The 26,726-nt window shown below is 41.7% G+C and overlaps 1 protein-coding gene across 1 annotated transcript; it reads right to left on the bottom strand.

Moving 5' to 3' along the window:
• Window positions 1-1,312: 1,312 nt before the first annotated feature.
• On the bottom strand, window positions 1,313-26,726 carry LOC133569259 (delta-type opioid receptor-like). The gene is made up of 3 exons (XM_061921492.1): window positions 26,506-26,726; window positions 10,682-11,034; window positions 1,313-2,086 (listed from the first exon to the last, which is right to left on the bottom strand). The coding sequence occupies exons 1-3, from the start codon at window positions 26,724-26,726 to the stop codon at window positions 1,557-1,559; spliced, it is 1,104 nt and encodes a 367-aa protein (XP_061777476.1). The 3' UTR covers window positions 1,313-1,556.

Below are 26,726 nucleotides of genomic sequence, written 5' to 3'. Positions count from 1 at the left end.
TAGTGTGTAACATATGTGGTGTAGTATGTAACTTGTGTCGTGTATTGTGTAACATGTGTAGTTTTGTGTGTAACTTGTGTAGTGTATTGTGTACAATACATAGTTTAGTATGTAACTTGTGTAAAATAGTGTATTGTGTAACACGTGTCTTATTTGTGTAGTGTATTTTGTAAAATAGTGTAGTATGTAACTTGTGTAGTGTGTAACATATATAGTGTAATATGTAACTTGTGTCGTGTATTGTGTAACATATATAGTGTATTGTGTAACATGTGTAGTGTTGTGTGTAACTTGTGTAGTGTATTGTGTACAATACATAGTTTAGTATGTAAATTGTGTAGAGTATCGTGTAACATATATAGTGTATTTTGTAACTTTTGTAGTGTAGTGTGTAACATATATAGGGTAGTATGTAACTTGCGTTGTGTAGTGTGTAACATATAGTGTAGTATGTTTGTAGTGTATTGTGTATAATACATAGTTTAGTATGTAGCTTGTGTAGTGTATTGTGTATAATATATAGTGTATTTTCTAACTTTTGTAGTGTAGTGTGTAACATTTATCATGTAGTGTGTTTGTCGTTTATTGTGTAACATATATAGGGTAGTATGTAACTTGTGTAGTGTATTGTGTAACAGTGTATTTTGTAACTTTTGTAGTGTAATGTGTAACGGTATCGTGTAGTGTGTAACATGTATTGTGTAGTATGTAACTTGCGTAGTGTAGTGTGTGTAATAGTGTAGTATGTTTGTAGTGTATTGTGTAACATATATAGTGCATTGTGTAACTTGTATAGTGTATTGTGTAACATAATTAGTGTATTGTGTAACTTGTGTAGTGCAGTGTGTAACATGTATAGTGTAGTGTGTCACTTGTGTAGTGCAGTGTGTAACATGTATAGTGTACTGGCCACTTGTGTAGTGTAGTGTGTAACATGTATAGTGTAATGTGTCACATGTGTAGTGCAGTGTGTAACATGTATAGTGTACTGGTCACTTGTGTAGTGTAGTGTGTAACATGTATAGTGTAGTGTGTCACTTGTGTAGTGTAGCGTGTAACATGTATAGTGTGGTGTGTCACTAGTGTAGTGTAGTGTGTAACATGTATAGTGTAGTGTGTAGCTTGTGTAGTGTAGTGTGTAACATGTATAGTGTAGTGTGTCACTAGTGTAGTGTAGTGTGTAACATGTATAGTGTAGTGTGTCACTAGTGTAGTGTAGCGTGTAACATGTATAGTGTAGTGTGTCACTTGTGTAGTGTAGTGTGTAACATGTATAGTGTAGTGTGTCACTTGTGTAGTGTGTCACTTGTGTAGTGTAGCGTGTAACATGTATAGTGTAGTGTGTCACTTGTGTAGTGTGTTGTGTAACGTTGTAGCCCTTTGCCAAATGTGAGCAGACTAAGAAGTCAATCCAGAAGTCTTGAAGGAAAGATAGCGTCAATAATTCAGTTTCTGAAGAAAGACCTGGTCTACAAGGTGGAGGTGACGTGAGTGAGTCCAAGGTCTCGGGAGTCTTCTTTCCCGCCGTGAGAAACGGAAGACAGTTCCACGGCTAGTCACGCCGGCTTACTGTTCTGGTCCGGGTTCTGCAGCGGCACCCGGGCCTCCCGCACCACTTCCAGCGCCCTCCTGGTCCCGGCGGCTCTCTGGCGCCTCACCCTGGCCGACAGGCAGAAGTCCTTGAAGCAGCGCTTGAAGTTCTCGTCCAGGAAGGCGTAGAGGACCGGGTTGAGGCTGCTGTTGGTGTAGCCCAGCGCCACGCAGAAGAAGTAGGCGGCCATGACGGCGGTGGTCTCGGGCACGCGGACCAGCGCCTTGACCAGGATGAAGATGTGGATGGGCGTCCAGCACACCACGAAGACCGCCACCACCACCACCACCAGGCGGGTGATGCGGCGCAGGTTGCGGTCCTTCACCCGCGAGCCCGACAGCATTCGCACGCTCTTGAGGCGCAGGACCATGAGCGAGTAGCACACGGTGATGATCAGCACCGGGACCACGAACGCAAAGACGAATACGCAGACCTTCATCAGGGTGTCCCAGTAGACATAAGGCTCGGGGAACTGTAAGGCGCACTCTGTGATGCCTGCGGGAGGGACAACAAGTCCAAGGTCAGCCCTCATCCAACCTTCAGCCTGCTTCTATTCCTTCATTCATCCAACCAACAATAGTCCGACTCACTAGACTGGACCGATAACGTAGGCCACCAGTTGGACTAGACTAAGATGTGGAATGATCCAACTTAATCATTCCCAAACCTTCCACTATACCTGCAGCCTTTCAGCCAACCAACAATCGTCCGACTCAATGGACTAGACCGAACCCATTGAACACCAGTTGGACTAGACCAAGATTTGGAATGATCCAACATCAGCTTCCCCAACCCTTCCACTATACCTGCAGCCTTTCATCCAACCAACAATCGTTGGACTCACTGGACTAGACCGAACCCATAGAACACCAGTTGGACTAGACCAAGATGTGGAATGATCCAACATCAGCTTTCCCAAAACTTCCTACTATACCCCCAGCCTTTCATCCCACCAACAATCGTCCGACTCACTGGACTAGACCGAACCCATAAAACACCAGTTGGACTAGACCAAGATGTGGAATGATCCAACTTAATCATTCCCAACCCTTCCACTATACCTGCAGCCTTTCAGCCAACCAACAATTGTCCGACTCACTGGACTAGACCAAACCCATAGCACACCAGTTGGACTAGACCAAGATTTGGAATGATCCAACATCAGCTTCCCCAACCCTTACACTATACCTGCAGCCTTTCATCCAACCAACAATTGTTGGACTCACTGGACTAGACCGAACCCATAGAACACCAGTTGGACTAGACCAAGATGTGGAATGATCCAACTTAATCATTCCCAACCCTACCACTATACCTGCAGCCTTTCATCCAACCAACAATCGTCCGACTCACTAGACTGGACCGATAACGTAGAACACCAGTTGGACTAGACCAAGGTGTGGAATGATCCAACATCATCATTCCCAACCCTTCCATAATAGCTGCAGCCTTTCATCCAACCAACAATCGTCCAACTCACTAGACTGGACCGATAACGTCATTCACCCATCTTCAATTCATCCATTCATCCACTAAATACCCCATCTATCCATTCACCTATCCATCGACCTACTCAATCCAACACCCCCCACCTACAAATACGTTCACCCACTCATCCATTATCTACCAATGCATCCAGTCATTAACCCATCCCTCCACTCATTCATTCATCCATCTATTCACACACCCGACACCATTCGCGTACAATATATCCACCCACTTATACATCCATCTACTCAACCATCCATCCACTTATGTATTCATTATCCACCAAAACATCTAGTCATTCACCCATCCATACACTTATCCATCCATCCATCCACCCTTCATATAACCATTCATCCATCAGTCCACCCACTATTTGCTACAACCAGTCATTCATCCATTCATCCAATACTCCATCTGGTATCCAATCCATCCATCCGTGGACTTATTCATTTACCTGGTCACCTCTTCACCCACCCACCCACTCATTCATTCATCCACCAATTCACACACCCGACACTATTCACCCACAAAACATCCATCCATCCATCCATCCACCCGTTCTCCCATCCATTTACTCAACCATCCATTCACTTATGTATTAATTATCCACCAAACCATCCAGTCATTCATCCATCCATCTACTTATCCATCCATCCTTCATGTAACCATTCACCTATCTGTCCACTTGTTAATTGCTGCAAACTAGTCATTCATCCATACATCTATTCATTCAATACTCTGTAATAATCTGTTAACCCATCCATCCACCCATGGACTTATTCATTCACCTGGTCACCCATCACCCACCCGCTCATCCATACACCAATTCACACACCCGACACCATTCACCCACAATACATCCATCCACTTATCAAAACATCCATCCATTCATCCATCCATCTACTCAACCATCAGAATTCATCCATCCTTCTATTAATCCATTACTCATCCATCCACCCATTGACTTATTCATTCACCTGGTCACCCACCCAACGCCCATCCATCCACCCACTCATCCATTCACCCACCCAGTCCCGCAGCCATGAACGCATGAATCATCAGAATGTAGCAGGACCTATCCAGATATAACTGAGTCTACATATATTGTTCACCCTCAATACATCCATCCACTTATCCATCCACCCATCATTCATCCATCCATTTATTAATCAAATACCCATCCATCCACCCGTTGACTTATTCATTCACCTGGTCACCCATTCTCCCAACCATCAACCACCCACTCATCCTTCCATCCATCCACCAATTCACACACTCGACACCATTCACCCACAATACATCCATCCACTTATTCATCCATCTATCTATTCATCCACCTGTTCACCCATCCATCATTCATCCATCCGTCTATTAATCAAATACCCATCCATACACCCGTTGACTTACTTATTCACCTGGTCACCCATTCACCCACCCAACACCCATCTATCCACTCATCAACCCCCCACTCATCCGTCCATCCATCCATCAATTCACACACCCGACACCATTCACCCACAATACATCCATCTACTTATTCATCTATCCATTTATCCATCCACCTTTTCACCCATCCATCCCTCTATTAATCAAATACCCATCCGTCCACCCGTTGACCTATTCATTCACTTGGTCACCTATTCACCCACCCAACACCCATCTATCCACCCACTCATCCTTTCATCCATCCACCAATTCACACACCTGACACCGTTTACCCACAATACATCCATCCACTTATGCATACATCCATTCATCCGTCTATCCATCCACCTGTTCGCCCATCCATCATTCATCCATCCGTCTATTGATCAAATACCCATCCATCCACCTGTTGACTTACTCATTCACCTGGTCACCCATTCACCCACCTAACACCCATCTATCCACCCATCTATCCACCCACGCATCCTTCCATCCATCCACCATTCACCCACAATACATCCATCTACTTATTCACCTATCCATCTATTCATCCACCTGTTCACCCATCCATCATTCATCCATCCGTCTATTAATCAAATACTCATCCATCCACCTGTTGACTTACTCATTCACCTGGTCACCCATCCACCCACCCAACACCCATCTATCCACCCATCAACCACCCACTCATCCTTTCATCCATCCATCAATTCACACACCCGACACCATTCACCCACAATACATCCATCTACTTATTCATCCGTCCATCTATCCATCCACCTTTTCACCCATCCATCCCTCTATTGATCAAATACCCATCCATCCACCCGTTGACTTATTCATTCACTTGGTCACCTATTCACCCATCAACCACACACTCATCCTTTCATCCATCCACCAATTCACATACCCAACACCGTTTACCCACAATACATCCATCCACTTATCCATACATCCATTCATCCGTCTATCCATCCACCTTTTCACCCATCCGTCTATTGATCAAATACTCATCCATCCACCTGTTTACTTATTCATTCACCTGGTCACCCATTCACCCACCCAACACCCATCTATCCACCCACGCATCTTTACATCCATACACCATTCACCCACAATACATCCATCCACTTATCCATTCATTCATTCATCTATCCATCCACCTGTTCACCCATCCATCATTCATGCATCCATCTATTAATCAAATACCCATCCATCCACCCGTTGACTTACTCATTCACCTGGTCACCCATTCACCCACCTAACACCCATATATCCACCCAAGCATCCTTCCATCCATCCACCATTCACCCACAATACATCCATCCACTTATCAATCAATTCATCCATCTATCCATCCACCTGTTCACCCATCCATCATTCATGCATCCATCTAATAATCAAATACCCATCCATCCACCCGTTTACTTATTCATTCACCTGGTCACTCATTCACCCACCCAACACTCATCTACCCACCCACGCATCCTTCCATCCATCCATCATTCACCCACAATACATCCATCTACCCTTTCACTTATTCATTCACCTGGTCACCCACCCATCAACCACCCACTCACCTTTTCATCCATCCACCAATTCACACCCGACACTATTTACCCACAATACATCCATCCACATATCTATACATCCATTCATTCGTCTATCCATCCACCTGTTCACCCATCCATCATTCATCCATCTGTCTATTGATTAAATACCCATCCATCCACCTGTTGACTTACTCATTCGCCTGGTCACCCATTCACCCACCTAACACCCATCAATCCACCCATCACCCACCCACGCATCCTTCCATCCATCCATCCACTTATCCATCCATCCATCTATCCATCCACCTGTTCACCCATCCATCCTTCATCCATCCGTCAATTCATCAAATACCCATTCATCCACCCGTTGACTTACTCATTCACCTGGTCACCCACCCAACACCCATCTATCCACCCACATATCCTTCCATCCATCCACCATTCACCCACAATACATCCATCCACTTATCCATTCATTCATCCATCTATCCATCCAACTGTTCACCCATCCATCATTCATGCATCCATCTATTAATTAAATACCCATCCATCCACCCGTTGACTTACTCATTCACCTGGTCACCCACCCAACACCCATCTATCCACCCACATATCCTTCCATCCATCCACCATTCACCCACAATATATCCATCTACCCTTTCACTTATTCATTCATCTGGTCACCCACCCATCAACCACCCACTCATCTTTTCATCCATCCACCAATTCACACACCCGACACCGTTTACCCACAATACATCCATCCACATATCCATACATCCATTCATCCGTCTATCCATCCACCTGTTCACCCATCCATCATTCATCCATCTGTCCATTGATCAAATACCCATCCATCCACCTGTTGACTTACTCATTCACCTGGTCACCCATTCACCCACCTAACACCCATCTATTCACCCACGCATCCTTCCATCCATCCACCATTCACCCACAATACATCCATCTACTTATTCATCTATCCATCTATCCATCCACCTTTTCACCCATCCATTCCTCTATTAATCAAATACCCATCCATCCACCTGTTGACTTATTCATTCACTTGGTCACCCATTCACCCACCTAACACCCATCTATCCACCCATCACCCACCCACGCATCCTTCCATCCATCCACCATTCACCCACAATACATCCATCCACTTATCCATTAATTCATTCATCCATCTATCCATCCACGTTCACCCATCCATCATTCATGCATCCATCTATTAATCAAATACCCATCCATCCACCCGTTGACATACTCATTCACCTGGTCACCCATTCACCCAGCCAACACCCATCTATCCACCAACCCATGCATCCTTCCATCCATCCACCATTCACCCACAATACATCCATCTACCCTTTCACTTATTCATTCATCTGGTCACCCACCCATCAACCACCCACTCATCTTTTCATCCATCCACCAATTCACACACCCGACACTATTTACCCACAATACATCCATCCACATATCCATACATCCATTCATCCATCTATCCATCCACCTGTTCACCCATCCATCATTCATCCATCTGTCTATTAATCAAATACCCATCCATCCACCCGTTGACTTACTCATTCACCTGGTCACCCATTCACCCACCCAACACCCATCTATCCACCCACGCATCCTTCCATCCATCCACCATTCACCCACAATACATCCATCCACCCTTTGACTTATTCATTCACCTGGTGACCCATTCACCCACCCATCAACCACCCACTCATCCTTCCATCCATCCACCAATTCACACACCCGACACCATTCACCCACAATACATCCATCCATCTATTCATCCACCTGTTCACCCATCCATCAGTCTATTAATCAAATACCCATCCACCCACCCATTGACTTACTCATTCACCTGGTCACCTATTCACCCACCCAACACCCATCTATCCACCCACGCATCCTTCCATCCATCCACCATTCACCCACAATACATCCATCCACTTATCCATCCATCTATCAATCCACCTGTTCACCCATCCATCATTCATCCATCCGTCTATTGATCAAATACCCATCCATCCACCTGTTGACTTACTCATTCACCTGGTCACCCATTCACCCACCTAACACCCATCTATCCACCCACGCATCCTTCCATCCACCCACCATTCACCCACAATACATCCATCCACTTATCCATTCATTCATCCATCTATCCACCCACCTGTTCACCCATCCATCATTCATGCATCCATCTATTAATCAAATACCCATCCATCCACCCGTTTACTTATTCATTCACCTGGTCACCCATTCACCCACCCAACACCCATCTATCCACCCACGCATCCTTCCATCCATCCATCGTTCACCCACAATACATCCATCTACCCTTTCACTTATTCATTCACCTGGTCACCCACCCATCAACCACCCACTCATCTTTTCATCCATCCACCAATTCACACACCCGACACCGTTTACCCACAATACATCCATCCACATATCCATACATCCATTCATCCGTCCATCCATCCACCTGTTCACCCATCCATCATTCATCCATCCGTCTATTGATCAAATACCCATCCATCCACCTGTTGACTTATTCATTCACTTGGTCACCCATTCACCCACCTAACACCCATCTATCCACCCATCACCCACCCACGCATCCTTCCATCCATCCATCATTCACCCACAATACATCCATCTACCCTTTCACTTATTCATTCACCTGGTCACCCACCCATCAACCACCCACTCATCCTTCCATCCATCCATCCACCAATTCACACACCCGACACCATTCACCCACAATACATCCATCCACTTATTCATCCATCCATCTATTCATCCACCTGTTCACCCATCCATCATTCATCCATCCGTCTATTAATCAAATACCCATCCATCCACCTGTTGACTTACTCATTCACCTGGTCACCCATTCACCCACCCAACACCCATCTATCCACCCACGCATCCTTCCATCCATCCACCATTCACCCACAATACATCCATCCACCCTTTGACTTATTCATTCACTTGGTGACCTATTCACCCACCCATCAACCACCCACTCATCCTTCCATCCATCCTCCAATTCACACACCCGACACCATTCACCCACAATACATCCATCCACTTATTCATCCATCCATCTATTCATCCACCTGTTCACCCATCCATCAGTCTATTAATCAAATACCCATCCATCCACCCGTTGACTTACTCATTCACCTGGTCACCCATTCACCCACCCAACACCCATCTATCCACCCACGCATCCTTCCATCCATCCACCATTCACCCACAATACATCCATTTACTTATTCATCTATCCATCTATCCATCCACCTTTTCACCCATCCATTCCTCTATTAATCAAATACCCATCCATCCACCTGTTGACTTACTCATTCACCTGGTCACCCATTCACCCACCTAACACCCATCTATCCACCCATCACCCACCCACGCATCCTTCCATCCATCCACCATTCACCCACAATACATCCATCCACTTATCCATCCATCCATTCATCCATCCATCCATCCACCTGTTCACCCATCCATCATTCACCCATCCGTCTATTGATCAAATACCCATCCATCCACCTGTTGACTTACTCATTCACCTGGTCACCCATCCACCCACCTAACACCCATCCATCCACCATTCTCCCACAACACATCCATCTACTTATTAATCTATCCATCTACCTTTTCACCCATCCACCCCTCTATTAATCAAATACCCATCCATCCACCTGTTGACTTATTCATTCACTTGGTCACCTATTCACCCACCCAACACCCATCTTTCCACCCATCAACCACCCACTCATCCTTTCATCCATCCACCAATTCACACACCCGACACCGTTTACCCACAATACATCCATCCACTTATCCATACATCCATCTATCCATCCACCTGTTCACCCATCCATCATTCATTCATCCATCTATTAATCAAATACCCATCCATCCACCCGTTGACATACTCATTCACCTGGTCACCCATTCACCCACCCAACACCCATCTATCCACCCACCCACGCATCCTTCCATCCATCCACCATTCACCCACAATACATCCATCCACTTATCCATTCATTTATCCATCTATCCACCCACCTGTTCACCCATCCATCATTCATGCATCCATCTATTAATCAAATACCCATCTATCCACCCGTTGACTTATTCATTCACCTGGTCACCCACCCAACAACCATCTATCCACTCACGCATCCTTCCATCCATCCACCATTCACCCACAATACATACATCCACTTATCCATTCATCCATCTATCCATCCGTTCACCCATCCATCCTTCATCCATTCGTCAATTAATCAAATACCCATCCATCCACCCGTTTACTTATTCATTCACCTGGTCACCCACCCAACTCCCCTCCATCCATTCACCCACCCAGTCCCGTAGCCATGAACACATGAATCGTCAGAATGTAGCAGAACCAATCCAAACATTGTGTGAAGGATGGAATCATCCAACCAGAATAGATGCCAGGCATATACAAGACCCCCTGCTCCATCCAACCTTGGACTAGGAACTAGCCAGTCCAGGACCTCGGCCTAGCCTGGCTCATCCCTCCATGTTAGGCAAAGGCGTCTCTCACCGCCGCTGGTCTGCGTGCCCCCCAGGACCAGAGCGGGGATCCCGGCGGCGGAGGACAGGATCCAGACGCACACGTTGATGGCCTTGGCCTTGGCGGGCGTGCGGAAGTCCAGAGCCTTGACGGGGTGGCAGACGGCCACGTAGCGGTCCACGCTCATCATGGTGAGCGTGAAGATGCTGGTGAACATGTTGTAGTAGTCGATGGCGATGAAGACCTTGCACACGGCCTGGCCGAAGGGCCAGGTGTTGAGCAGGTAGTCGGCGCTCTGGAAGGGCATGGTGGTGGTGACCAGGGCGTCGGCCAGCGCCAGGTTGAAGATGTAGATGTTGGTGGCCGTCTTCATCTTGGTGTACCTGACACACACGATAACATCTCAGCGCTCAGCTGGACATGAATGCAAACATCACGCGGGCCGGGAGCTTTGAGGACACGGACGCTCTAACTAATTACTTCTGCTCTTTTTTGGGGCGGTGAGTCACCGGTCATTATTCATGTCCTGCACGCCAACGTACTCGACTTCAGGGGTCACCAAGCTTGTTGAAACCAAGAGCAACAGTGGGGCCAAAACAAGTATTTAGTCAGCCAGCGATTGTGCAAGTTCTCCCACTTCAAATGATGACAGAGGTCTGTCATTTTCGTCATAGGTACACTTCAACTGGGAGAGACATCCATCCATCCATTTTCTACCGCTTATTCCCTTTCGGGGTCGCTGGCGCCTATCTCAGCTACAATCGGGCGGAAGGCGGGGTACATCCTGGACAAGTCGCCACCTCATCACAGGGCCAACACAGATAGACAGACAACATTCACACTCACATTCACACACTAGGGCCAATTTAGTGTTGCCAATCAACCTATCCCCAGGTGCATGTCTTTGGAGGTGGGAGGAAGGCGGAGTACCCGGAGGGAACCCACGCAGTCACGGGGAGAACATGCAAACTCCACACAGAAAGATCCCGAGCCTGGATTTGAACCCAGGACTGCAGGAACTTCGTATTGTGAGGCAGACGCACTAACCCCTCTGCCACCGTGAAGCCCAGAATGTGGGAAAAAAAATCCAGGAATTCACATTGTAGGAATTTTAAAGATTTTATGTGTAAATTATGGTGGAAAAAAAGTATTTGGTCAACTATTTAAAGGGGAACATTATCACCAGACCTATGTAAGCGTCAATATTGGCACTGGCTTCCTGTGCACTTAAGATGTGACTTTAAGGTTTTACTACTTACGTATAAAATACTACACGGTCTAGCTCCATCTTATCTTGCCGATTGTATTGTACCATATGTCCCGGCAAGAAATCTGCGTTCAAAGGACTCCGGCTTATTAGTGATTCCCAAAGCCCAAAAAAAGTCTGCGGGCTATAGAGCGTTTTCATTTCGGGCTCCAGTACTCTGGAATGCCCTCCCGGTAACAGTTCGAGATGCTACCACAGTAGAAGCATTTAAGTCTCACCTTAAAACTCATTTGCCTTTAATTAGACTCCCTTTTTAGACCAGTTGATCTGCCGTTTCTTTTCTTTTTCTCCTATGTCCCACTCTCCCTTGTGGAGGGGGTCCGGTCCGATCCGGTGGCCATGAACTGCTTGCCTGTGTATCGGCTGGGGACATCTCTGCGCTGCTGATCGGCCTCCGCTTGGGATGGTTTCCTGCTGGCTCCGCTGTGAACGGGACTCTCGCTGCTGTGTTTGATCCGTTTTGGACTGGACTCTCGCGACTGTGTTGGATCCATTATGGATTGAACTTTCACAGTATCATGTTAGACCCGCTCGACATCCATTGCTTTCCTCCTCTCCAAGGTTCTCATAGTCGTCATTGTCACCGACGTCCCACTGGGTGTGAGTTTTCCTTGCCCTTATGTGGGCCTACCGAGGATGTCGTAGTGGTTTGTGCAGCCCTTTGAGACACTTGTGATTTCGGGCTATATGAATAAACATTGATTGATTGATTGATTATAAAGTACACTTACAGTTGTTTATGTAACAACTATTTTTCAATAGAATAAAATAGCAACAATACCACAACTCATAATAATTTATTGTACAATATATATATAACAGTAGCAATACTACTACTGATAATAATAATACAAAAATATACATCTATATTTACTATAGTTACCATATTTTTTAAATATATATTTTTTTAACCGATTTCCGAACTCTAAATGGGTGAATTTTGGCGAATTAAACGCCTTTCGGCGTAGCTCGGCATAGCTCGGTTGGTAGAGTGGCCGTGCCAGCAACTTGAGGGTTGCAGGTTTGATTCCCGCTTCCGCCATCCTAGTCACTGCCGTTGTGTCCTTGGGCAAGACACTTTACCCACCTGCTCCCAGTGCCACCCACACTGGTTTAAATGTAACTTAGATATTGGGTTTCACTATGTAAAGCGCTTTGAGTCACTTAAGAAAAGCGCTATATAAATATAATTCACTTCAAATTCACTTTCTGTTTATCGCGCTGGAAGCGATGACGTCAGAACGTGACGTCGCCGAGGTAACACACCCGCCCTTTTCATTTTCAACACATTACAAACACCGGGTCTCAGCTCTGTTATTTTCCGTTTTTTTTACTATTTTTTGGAACCTTGGAGACATCATGCCTCGTCGGTGTGTTGTCGGAGGGTGTAACAACACTAACAGGGAGGGATTCAAGTTGCACCACCGGCAAGAAATCTGCCGCCAGACCCCCATTGAATGTGCCAGAGTGTCTTCACATTTTACCGGCGATGCTAAAGCAGACATGGCACAGAGATGTATGGATAACCTGTAGATGCATTTGCAACGGTAGTCAACGAAATCACAAAGGTGAGTTTTGTTGATGTTGACTGCCAGCTAATCGATGCTAACATGCTATGCTAATTGATGCTAACATGTTATTTACCGGCGGTGCTAAAGCAGACATGGCACAGAGATGTATGGATAACCTGCAGATGCATTTGCAACGATGAAGTCAACGAAATCACAAAGGTGAGTTTTGTTGATGTTGACTGCCAGCTAATCGATGCTAACATGATACGCTAATATATGCTAACATGCTATTTACCGGCGGTGCTAAAGCAGACATGGGACAGAGATGTATGGATAACCTGCAGATGCATTTGCAACGATGAAGTCAACGAAATCACAAAGGTGAGTTTTGTTGATGTTGACTGCCAGCTAATCGATGCTAACATGATACGCTAATCGATGCTAACATGCTATTTACCGGCGGTGCTAAAGCAGACATGGTACAGAGATGTATGGATAACCTATAGATGCATTTGCAACGATAGTCAACGAAATCACAAAGGTGAGTTTTGTTGATGTTGACTGCCAGCTAATCGATGCTAACATGCTACACTAATTGATGCTAACATGCTATTTACCGGCGGTGCTAAAATACATGGCACAGAGATGTATGGATAACCTGCAGATGCATTTGCAACGATAGTCAACCAAATCACAAAGGTGAGTTTTGTTGATGTTGACTGCCAGCTAATCGATGCTAACATGATACGCTAATCGATGCTAACATGCTATTTACCGGCGGTGCTAAAGCAGACATGGAACAGAGATGTATGGATAACCTATAGATGCATTTGCAACGATAGTCAACGAAATCACAAAGGTGAGTTTTGTTGATGTTGACTGCCAGCTAATCGATGCTAACATGCTATTTACCGGTGGTGCTAAAGCAGACATGGAACAGATATGTATGGATAACCTATAGATGCATTTGCAACGATAGTCAACGAAATCACAAAGGTGAGTTTTGTTGATGTTGACTGCCAGCTAATCGATGCTAACATGCTATGCTAATTGATGCTAACATGCTATTTACCGGCGGTGCTAAAGCAGACATGGAACAGAGATGTATGGATAACCTGCAGATGCATTTGCAACGATTAAGTCAACGAAATCACAAAGGTGAGGTTTGTTGATGTTGACTGCCAGCTAATCGATGCTAACATGCTACGCTAATCGATGCTAACATGCTATTTACCGGCGGTGCTAAAGCAGACATGGCACAGAGATGTATGGATAACCTGCAGATGCATTTGCAACGATGAAGTCAACGAAATCACAAAGGTGAGTTTTGTTGATGTTAACTGCCAGCTAATCGATGCTAACATGCTATTTACCAGCGGTGCTAAAGCAGACATGGCACAGAGATGTATGGATAACCTGCAGATGCATTTGCAACGATAGTCAACGAAATCACAAAGGTGAGTTTTGTTGATGTTGACTGCCAGCTAATCGATGCTAACATGCTATGCTAATCAATGCTAACATGCTATTTACCGGCGGTGCTAAAGCAGACATGGAACAGAGATGTACGGATAACCTGCAGATGCATTTGCAACTATATTACGTTTCCTCCCATGCACATTTAATGCGAAACAAACACTTACCAATCGACGGATTTTAGTTGCTCCAGTGTCAAAAGATGCGAAAGTCCTGATCGTTTGGTCCGCACATTTTACCGGCGATGCTAACGCAGCTATTCGGCCATGCTGTGGCTATGAATAGCATCAATAGCTATTCGCTCAATACCTTCAGTTTCTTCTTCAATATTTTCATACTCCAACCATCCGTTTCAATACATGCGTAATCTGTTGAATCGCTTAAGTCGCTGAAATTCGAGTTTGAATCCGAGCTAATGTCGCTATATCTTGCTGTGGGATTCCCGTTGTTTGTTTACATTGGCAGCACTGTATGACGTCACAGGGAAATGGCCAGTGTCTTCGCAGAGAGCGAAAATAAGGCACTTTAAAGCTTTATTTTGTGATATTCCGAGACCGGTAAAATTTTAAAAAAAACTTTCAAAAAAAACAACAAGCCACTGGGAACTGATTTTTATTGTTTTTAACCCTTTTGAAATTGTGATAATGTTCCCCTTTAAAGCTCTCACTGATGGAAGGAGGTTTTGGCTCAAAATCTCACGATACAATCGTCCTGTCCCCTTAGCAGAAAAACAGCCCCAAAGCATAATGTTTCCACCCCCATGCTTCACAGTAGGTGTGGTGTTCTTGGGATGCAACTCAGTATTCTTCTTCTGCCAAAAAGCTCTCTCCCGGTTCAGTTAGTCCAGAATGCGGCAGCACGACTTTTAACAGGGCCAGGAAACACCAGCATATAACCCCAATTCTTCAGAGTTTGCACTGGCTCCCTGTTCATTTTAGAATTGATTTTAAAACATTGCTGTTTGTTTTTAAATCTTTACATGGACTGGCACCTCAATATATCTCGGACCTCATCCAAATTTTCATCTCTGAGGTCCGAGAGCCAGCTCCAGCTCGTGGTGCCCAAGACCAGACTTAAGACCAGGGGAGACAGGGCCTTCTCTGTGGTCGGCCCTAAGCTCTGGAACACTCTGCCCCTCCATGTTCAAACTGCTTCCACAGTGGAGTGTTTTAAGTCTCATCTTAAGACCCACTTTTATTCTTTGGCTTTTAACACTACGTGAGTTGTGTGGTCCTCTGTCCTCTGTTGTCCTCTGTGTTTTTTATACTCTTTGATTTTTATTTTACTGTTTTAATTGATTTTACCCTTTAAAATAGTTTTTAATCATATTTGTTTTTATATATTTTCCATCCATCCATTTTCTACCGCTTATTCTCTTTCGGGGTCGCAGGGGGCGCTGGCGCCTATCTCAGCTACAATCGGGCGGAAGGCGGGGTACACCCTGGACAAGTCGCCATCTTTTATATTTATTTATTTTTTGTTTTTATTCAGTCATTGGTGGAGCATAATATTGTTTTCAACATGGCTGTGCAGCACTTTGGAAACGTTATTTTTGTTTAAATGTGCTATATAAATAAAGTGGATTGGATTGGATTGGGGCGGCATAGCTCGGTTGGTAGAGCGGCCGTGCCAGCAACTTGAGGGTTGCAGGTTCGATTCCCGCTTCCGCCATCCTAGTCACTGCCGTTGTGTCCTTGGGCAAGACACTTTACCCACCTGCTCCCAGTGTCACCCACACTGGTTTAAATGTAACTTAGATATTGGGTTTCACTATGTAAAGCGCTTTGAATCACTAGAGAAAAGCGCTATATAAATATAATTCACTTCACTTAAGATTCCTCCAAACACGGCGAGTTGAGTTTATACCAAAATGGATACATGGATGATACAGTAGAGGATTGGGAGAATGTCATGTGGTCAGATGAAACCAAAATAGAACTTTTTGGTATAAACTCAACTCGTTGTGTTTGGAGGAAGAAGAATACTGAGTTGCATCCCAAGAACACCATGCCTACTGTGAAGCATGGGGGTGGAAACATCATGCTTTGGGGCTGTTTTTCTGCTAAGGGGACAGGACGATTGTATCGTGAGATTTTGAGCGAAAACCTCCTTCCATCAGTGAGAGCTTTGAATGGTTGACCAAATACTTATTTTCCACCGTAATTTACAGATAAATTCTTTAAAATTCCTACAATGTGAATTCATGGATTTTTTTTTCACATTCTGTCTCTCACAGTTGAAGTGTACCTATGATGAAAATTACAGACCTCTGTCATCATTTTAAGTGGGAGAACTTGCACAATCGCTGGCTGACTAAATACTTTTTTGCCCCACTGTACTTCTTGAGTACTGATTAATGCGAAGGGCTACCAGTTTGATACACACTAAAATAAATTGCCAGAAATAGGCAATTTGCTCAATTTACCTTTAATAAATGAATCTATATATATATTTAAAAAATGGCTATTTCTGTCTGTCATTCCGTCGTACATTTTTTTTCCTTTTACGGAAGTTTTTTTTTGTAGAGAATAAATGATGAAAAAAACACTTAATTGAACGGTTTAAAAAAGGAGAAAACAGGGAAAAAAAAGAAAATTTAACTTTGAAACATACCGTATTTCCTTGAATTGCCGCCGGGGCGCTAATTAATTTAAAACCTTTTCTCACTCCTGCGCTTACCAAAGGCATGCGGTAAAAGTAAGCATGCACTAATTATTTTAAAACCTCTTCTCACTCCGGCACTTACCAAAGGTATGCAGTAAAAATATGAGTGTGATGTAAGCTTGGACCTTAAATCCTACTGAATAGCTCTTAATCTTCTTCCCTTTATGCGATTTCAAATTACCGGTATTGAAACCAGCCTCCTTCATTTTGAAAATGATGACAGGGGAAGTGTCACTCGTGACGTCACAAGTTTGACCCGGCAGTAATTCAAAGCAGGCGCATACTATATGCCCTGTGACAATTGAAGGAAATACGGTAGTTTATCTCCAATTACGACTCTTTAAAATTCAAAATTCAACCGAAAAAAAGAAAAGATAAACTAGCTCATTTGAATCTTTTTGCAAAAATTAAAAAAAGAAATTATGGAACATCATTAGTCATTTTTCCTGATTAAGATTAATTTTCGAATTTTGATGACATGTTTTAAATGGGTTAAAATCCAATCTGCACTTTGTTAGAATATATAACAAATTGGACAAGCTATATTTCTAACAAAGACAAATCATTATTTCTTCTAGATTTTCCAGGACAAAAAATTTAAAAGAAATTCAAAAGACTTTGAAATAAGATTTAAATTTGACAATAAAGATTTTTTAGATTTGCCAGAATATTTTTTTTAATTTTAATCATAATAAGTTTGAAGAAAAATTTCACAACTACTCTTCGTCGAAAAAACAGAAGCTAAAATGAAGAATTAAATTAAAATGTATTTATGATTCTTTAAAACCAAAAAATGTATTTACTTGAACATTGATTTAAATTGCCAGGAAAGAAGAGGAAGGAATTTAAAAGGTAAAAAGGTATATGTGTTTAAAAATCCTAAAATCATTTTTAAGGTTGTATTTTTTCTATGAAATGGTCTTTCTGAAAGTTATAAAAAGTAAAAAAATAAATGAATTTATTCAAACAAGTTAAGACCAAGTCTTTAAAATATTTTATTGGATTTTCAAATTCTATTTGAGTTTTGTCTCTCTTACAATTAAAAATGTCGAGCAAAGCGAGACCAGCTTGCTAGTAAATAAATACAATTTAAAAAATAGAGGCAGCTCACTGGTAAGTGCTGCTATTTGAGCTATTTTTAGAACAGGCCAGCGGGCGACTCATCTGGTCCTTACGGGCTACCTGGTGCCCACGGGCACCGCGTTGGTGACCCCTGCATTACTTTATTTGCTTCCGCCTATCTTCATATTCACAACCTTTTCTTTGCCTAACACGTCTGACGTATGCTAATGTTTATAATGCCAACACTACTAATAATGATACTCTGTCAAAAAAAAAACATGACGTCAATTCATGTCCATTTAGAGCGGACGTAACATGGAGCGCTGCTGCCTACTAGCGCTGACGAGACGCAGGGCGGCCATCTTGGAGTGGTGATCCGCCCCACTCAGTGCAGTTCATTTTGGAGGAGTAATGAACTGTCAGCGCATTTCATTCATCTTAACTCACTGAATACCACTGATTTTCACGCGTTTTTTTTGTCATACCTGTAGTTATAATAAAAGGACACGTGTTTTGTTTTTTATAGTTTGCTTAACAGTAATAGATTATTTTAATACGCTATAAGTGACCAGATGTCCGAGATCAAAACTGGGAATATAGAGAAAGGGGGAAAAAAACAGTCGGCTATTTTCAAGTTGAAGAAACAATATGATTATGTTATATAAACATGCATATATCCTACATAAACAATGTATGAATACACTAGATATCTATCTCAGGGTTTCCCGCAGCGCTTTGTTGTTAATGTTTATTTTTTACTGTAAAATCCTGGCGATTGAGCTTTTTTTTCTTACTGTAAAACCTTTGGTTGTTTTGACAGTGCTTTACTGTGAATGAAAAAAAAACATTACCATTGTTATTTTCACGATAAAATTTACAGTGGGTTTTTTTTTATTTTATTTTTTTACACAGAATTACTATAAATTGAGAAACGGTACTAATGTAATTTTTAGGGTAAAAATCTGGCGATAAATATACACATTTTTTTTAGTTTGCGTATCCCTCCGCTACCACTTTTATTTTTACGATGGCATCCAGGAAACAGAGCTGCTAGTAATTTTACTGTAGTATCATTATTTATTAATTTTTTCCAACACATTACTGTAAATGGAAAAAGGGTACCACTTTTATTTTTGCGGTAAAATTCTGGCGATTGAGCTTTTTTTTCTTACTGTAAAACCTATGGTCGTTTTTACAGTGCATTACTGTAAATGAAAAAAAAAAACATTACCATTGTTATTTTTACTATAAAATTTACAGTGTTTTTTTTTGTTTTGTTTTTGTTTTTACACAGAATTACTATAAATTGAGAAACAGTACTATTGTAGTTTTTAGGGTAAAAATCTGGCGATAAATATACAATTTTTTTTAGTTTGCGTATCCCTCCGCCAAATGGGCACAGCCCTAAATTGAAAAACGCTACCACTTTTATTTTTACGATGGCATCCAGGAAACTAAACTGCCAGTAATTTTACTGTAATATCATTATTTATTTATTTTTTACAACACATTACTTTAAATGGAAAAATGGTACCACTTTTATTTTTGCTGTAAAATTCTGGCGATTGAGCTTTTTTTTCTTACTGTAAAGCCTATGGTCGTTTTTACAGTGCATTACTGTAAATAAAAAAAACAAACATTACCATTGTTATTTTCCCGATAAAATTTACAGTGTTTTTTTTGTGTTTTTTTTTTTGTTTTTTACACAGAATTATTATAAATTGAGAAACGGTACTACTGTAATTTTAGGGTAAAAATCTGGCGATAAATATACTTTTTTTTTTTTAGTTTGGGTATCCCTCCGCCAAATGGGCACAGCCCTAAATTGAAAAACGCTACCACTTTTATTTTTACGATGGCATCCAGGAAACTGAGCTGCTAGTAATTTTACTGTAATATCTACCTGTTTTTTTGTTTTTTTTACAACACATTATTGCCAATGGAAAAATGGTACCGTCTTTATTTTTATGGTAAAATTCTGGAAATTGAGCTTTTTTTTTTACTGTAAAACCTGTGGTTGTTGTTTTTACAGTGCATTACTGTAAATTAAAAAAACAGTACCATTGTTATTTTCACGATACAATTTACAGTGTTTTTTTTTTTTTTTTTTTTTTTTTTTTTTTACACAGAATTACTATAAATTGAGAAACAGTTGTTTACTGATACTGATGGCGGTCTAATGTAATTTTTCGGGTAAAAATCTGGTGATAAATATACTTTTTTTTTTAGTTTGCGTATCCCTCCGCCAAATGGGCACAGACCCTAAATTGAAAAACGCTACCACTTTTATTTTTACGATGGCATCCAGGAAACTAAACTGCCAGTAATTTTACTGTAATATCATTATTTATTTATTCATTACAACACATTACTGTAAATGGAAAAATGGTTCCTCTTTTATTTTTACTGTAAAATTCTGGCGATTGAGCTTTTTTTTTTTTTTTTTTACTCTGGTGGTCGTTGTTTTTACAGTGTATTACTGTAAATGGAAAAAAAAACAGTACCATTGTTATTTTCACAATAAATTGTATAGTGTTGTTTTTTGTTCTTTTTTACACATAATTACTTTAAATGAAATTCCGGCGATAAATATGCCTTTTTATAGTCCGCATATCCCTCCGCCAAATGCGCAGCACTAATAAAATCCCACACATTTCTGAGTCCTAATAATCCATCATGGGGCCACAAAAAGTTGTGAGTGACAACACAAGTAAGTTCAAGAAAAAAAATGATTTCCTTTAAATATATTACACTTAGTTTTTTTGCACCTAAAGCTATAATTATTCTCGACAAATATATTCTGTGTTCATATTCTGGGGAGTCCATTAAAGGATTACTTGATTAATTGGTCTTTTTCTGACCTTTTGGGATGGATTCCGGCAGAAAAGTGCTGATCGATGTGAGCAATTAGCTGAGCAACACTGACGTGGCCGAATGTGTTGCTGGCAAAGTGACCGACCAACAGTCGCATAATCAATGTTTTAATACGCCGCCATTGACCGCTTGGAATCTCATTTTAAGAGTTAAATTGAATTCTTCTAAGACGCTCGGAAGCAATTAGAGTTCTTTTCTCCCCCTCCCCTTTGATTCCACGCGGCTAATATCGCCGCAGCATTTTGCAGAGGATTTGTGGCTCCAGGGCGCCATAAATAAGAGCCGATGTGGCCCCTGCATGACGGAGCAGCGCCGCCATAATTAATACTTCCTCAGCACACCGCATGGGGGAGGAGTTATGGAAAATTGGTAATAGGAGGCGGGGTTAAGGGATTCACGTCGCTCGGGGCAACATAGCATCGAGCGATGGATTCCAAGGTGTGGTGCGGTTCAGGCAGCAGGGCCACTTCATTAGGCACACCTGGCGTTTATCCCACCTTGTTTATTAATGTGCAAGGTGAAGTTACACCTGTTGTCCCGTACATATGGTAATTAGCATGAAATTGATTATACATCAATTAGTAAGGAGTTTGGAGAGTTTCTTCTTCTGGGATCTGACATCATTAGTCATGCAGGTGTACCTAATGATGTGTCTGTGTCCAAACATACATGCAAACCCTCATTATTTTGATAATAGATAGATAGATGGATAGATAGATAGATAGATAGATAGATGGATACATAGATAGATACATAGATAGATACATAGATAGATACATAGATAGATACATAGATAGATAGATAGATAGATAGATAGATAGATAGATAGATAGATAGATAGATAGATAGAACTGTATTTATTCCTTCAGGAGAGTTCCTTCAGGAAAATTAAACAATGATAATAATAACAATAATTACAACAATACTATTATTTTTATTAACATCATTATTATTACTGCTGTACAACAAGAATAATGATAATTAACAAAAAAAATGGATAATGAAAAATAAAAAAATATATATTTTATTTTTCATTATCCATTTTTTAAAAATTAAAAAAACTAAGGACTATGAATGCTATTGCATCTATTTTTAAATAATAATTACAGTAAAAATACCAATAATAATGATCATATTTTTAAGTCAACTTTTGTTGTCTTATTTGCATTGTATAATCCAGGGGTGTCCAAAGTGCGGCCCGGGGGCCATTTGCGGCCCGCAGCTAATCGTTTAACGACCCGCCACACATTCTGCAAAATTTCCAAAATTGGTAGTATTGTAAAAATAAAAAAAATAAAAAACATTTAAAAAATAAGTGGAATGAGGTGAAATCTAATGAGAAAAAGTGGCAATGTTGACACAAAGCTGCCAGGCAGTTTTTTTCCTTGTGTCTTTATTTTCTTTTTTTTCCATTGCTCCAAAAAAATAAATAAATAAGGAACAAAAAATCTATGTCATAATGAATTACTACTTAAAAATTATCACTTTAAAATGTTTTTTGTGGAAAAAAATATTGCATATGTTGTGTGGTTGCCATATAAAAACGTCAAAGTTTTGATAAAAGAGCATAAAACAAACAAAATAATAGTTCAAACTTAAAATCGACAGATATATCGGAAGTTGATCTTGAAATTTAAGTATTAAAAGTTAAAAAAAATCTAATAAAAATGCATCACTTTATGAATGGGGAACCTTTCGGATCTCAAATGTATTTAGTAGGACTTTATTTAACTTTTCACTGTGATTACTCAAAAATATTAAAATCAATGGTGTCCTGCATTATTGATCTTTTGATTGATTGATACTTTTATTAGTAGATTGCACAGTACAGTACATATTCCGTACAATTGACCACTAAATGGTAACACCCCAATACGTTTTTCAACTTGTTTAAGTCGGGGTCCACGTTAATCAATTCATGGTTGGGGTTTAATTGCCAAATAAAGGAACTCTCCTGAAGGAATCAATATAGTACTACAGTTGTCATCAAAATTATTCAACCCCCACACAATTTTGGTGTTTTAGCAAGTTGGACATTTATTCCGTATTTTGTTTATAGTCATATCAATTAAAGATGTGTCAAATAGACAAATGCAACTTAAATTGTAACACTGTATTTTACAAAATACCAAAAAAGGACATTTTTCTTAATATCTCGTTGACAAAATGATTCAACCCCCTAGTTCCATGCATCTTTAGTACTTAGTAGAACCCCCTTTGGCAGTAATGACATCCTTCAAAGGTGATACATAAGCGGACACAAGCTTCTTGCAACCATCTACAGCTATTTTAGCCCATTCCTCTTGGACAAAGGCCTCCAGTTCATTCATATTCTTGGGCTTGCGAGCTGCAACTGCCTTCTTCAAGTCCCACCACAGCTTTTCTAGAGGATTTAGGTCTAGCGACTGTAAAGGCCACTCCAGAGTCTTCCAGTCCAACCACTCTGATGTTGATTTGAAGGTATGCTTGGGATCCTTGTCCTGTTGGAAGGTCCAACGTCTCCCAAGCCTCAGCTTCGTCACTGACTTCATGACATTTGCAGCTAATATATCCTGCTAGGAAATAGAATTCATAATGCCTTGAACGCGCTGGAGATTCCCGGTACCTGAGGCAGAGAAACAGCCCCGAGCATGATTGACCCCCCCACCAAGCTTTACAGTAGGCAGGGTGTTCTTCTCTTTGTAAGCTTCATTTTTTCTCCTCCAGACATAACGTTGATTCAGCAGCCCAAAGAGTTCCAGTTTTGTCTCATCACTCCATTGAACAGTTTCCCAAAACCTTTGGGGTTCGCCCAGATGATTTTTGGCATACTGGAGTCTATTTACTTGTGCCTGGTAGTCAGAAGTGGGGTGCGCCTGGGAGTTTTGGCATGGAGGCTTTATTCTCTGGGACGAAACCTGCGTTCCCCCCTCTGCAATGTCCTGTTGTCGTTCCTCAGCTGTTACCCGGGGGTTTTTCACCACTGTACACACACAGCATCCTCTTTCTACCGCGCCCAGGTAGTGTTTCCACTGTGCCTTTAGCTTTAAACTTGCGAATTATGCTCCCAACTGTGTCTCTTGGAATGTGTAATGTTTTTGCTATTTTCTTATATCCATATCTTTTCTTATGAAGAGAAATGACCTCCTCTCTTGACTTCTTTGACCACTCCCTGGACTTCACCATGTTGCAAATACACCATTGACCGTCTACAAGAAACTGAGCGTCACAGTCTTTATCGATCAGTTTAATTGTTGCTCGTTATGGTTCTAATCACATCTACAGGTGTTTTCAACACCTGATTGAAAATACCTTATTGAAATTCTGTTCTTAAGAGTTATGATCTTCAAGGGGTTGAATAATTTTGTCAATGAGATATTAAGAGAAATGAGACTGTTTGGTATGTTACAAAATATAAATGATAAATGATAAATGGGTTGTACTTGTATAGCGCTTTTCTACCTTCAAGGTACTCAAAGCGCTTTGACACTACTTCCACATTTACCCATTCACACACACATTCACACACTGATGGAGGGAGCTGCCATGCAAGGCGCCAACCAGCAACCATCAGGAGCAAGGGTGAAGTGTCTTGCTCAGGACACAACAGACGTGACGAGGTTGGTTCTAGGTGGGATTTGAACCAGTGACCCTCGGGTTGCGCACGGCCACTATCCCACTGCGCCATTACAAATATGTTGTAATTCAAGTTGCATTTGTCTATTTAATGCATCTATATTTGATATGACTATAAAGAAAATACGGAATAAATGTCCAACTTGCTGAAACACCGAAATTGTGTGGAGGTTGAATAATTTTGATCACAACTGTATCTATCTATCGAAATCAGGGGTCGGGAACCTTTTTGGCCGAGAGAGCCAAGAAGCCAAATATTTTAAAATGTATTTCCGTAAGAGCCATATATTATTATTTTTTTTTAAAACTGAACACAACAAAACGCGTGCATTTTTAGGAAAAACCAACATTTCTAGAGAGGTCTCTTATTCTTTGTAACAACATTGTTATTCTGAAGCTAACTGTGGAGGGGGGCGTGGCCTGCGGGCCTGCAGCGAAGCAGGGTGTTGCCAGGACCGGCCTCGAATTCAGCAACAGGTGCGTAGATGGCCCACCTGGGCCTTTTTATCCGATCACCTGTCGCTATGTTATAAGCAGCAGCCAGGAGGAGAGACGGGCTTGGGGCTAGAATCCAGAGGGCGAGCGAGAACGAAAGAGAAAAAGACAATTGCTGGAAAGCAACTGAGAGACTTATTGAAAAATAAAACAATATTGTAACCCTGAAACTGGCTCTCAAGTCAGTGCTTGGTGGTCTGAAGACCCCCTTGGAGGGCAAGCTCCACACTAACCAATAATAAATAAATGACTTCTTACCAACTTCTTGAACATAAAAATGTATGACAATATTTTATATTTTGAATGTTATTTTTAACTGTGATTACAAGTGAAATTATTCATTATTCATCAGATGCAGTCATCAAAAGAGCCACAGGTTCCCTACCCCTGATCTAAATACTGCATATTTCAGTTTTACTATTAAAAAACAATGTTTTCTTTGACAGGAAATGCATAAAAGCTTATTTGTTTTACTTTATATCAACCTCAAGTTGATATAGAGATTTACTGTAAGCGTTAAATAAAACATATAATAATAATTTCACTTATTTTTAACATTTTAGTGACTGAGACCCTCAATGTGATGGATGTGTGTGTGTGTGTGTGTGTGTGTGTGATGGATATGTGTGTATTTTGGGTATGGCTCAAAATAAACCATTCATTCATTCATTCATTCATTCATTCAATGTTCCCCAGGAGCCCTACGGATTAAAAAAAAAAAATATATATATATTTTGTCATGGTTTGAAAATGAAAAATATCAAAATGGCTTAAATTTTTCAGTGTGTGGCCCTCTGCGGAAAAAGTTTGGACACCCTTGGTATACTCCCGATCACAGCAATGTTGTTAAAACTTCCCGGATTCTTTCTGGGCGACAAACATTGTCTTACCTGACGATGACGTACATGACCAGGCAGTTCCCCAGCAAGCCCACCACGAAGACCAGCGAGTAGAGGGCGGTGATGACAGGGATGATGGGGGACAGACTCTCCGGCTCCCAGCTCTCCTCGTGACTCACGTTGCATCCCGACCAGGACCAGGAAGAATTGAGGGAACACGACTCTCCCGCCTTGTTGTCTTGTGGGAACATCTCGTCCGCCGCGTTGTCCAT

This window comes from Nerophis ophidion, linkage group LG15 (assembly GCF_033978795.1).
Source record: "Nerophis ophidion isolate RoL-2023_Sa linkage group LG15, RoL_Noph_v1.0, whole genome shotgun sequence".
Classification (NCBI taxonomy): domain Eukaryota; kingdom Metazoa; phylum Chordata; class Actinopteri; order Syngnathiformes; family Syngnathidae; genus Nerophis; species Nerophis ophidion.
The sequence above is the reverse complement of the archived record's forward strand: the minus strand, read 5'-3'. Positions and strand labels throughout refer to the sequence as shown.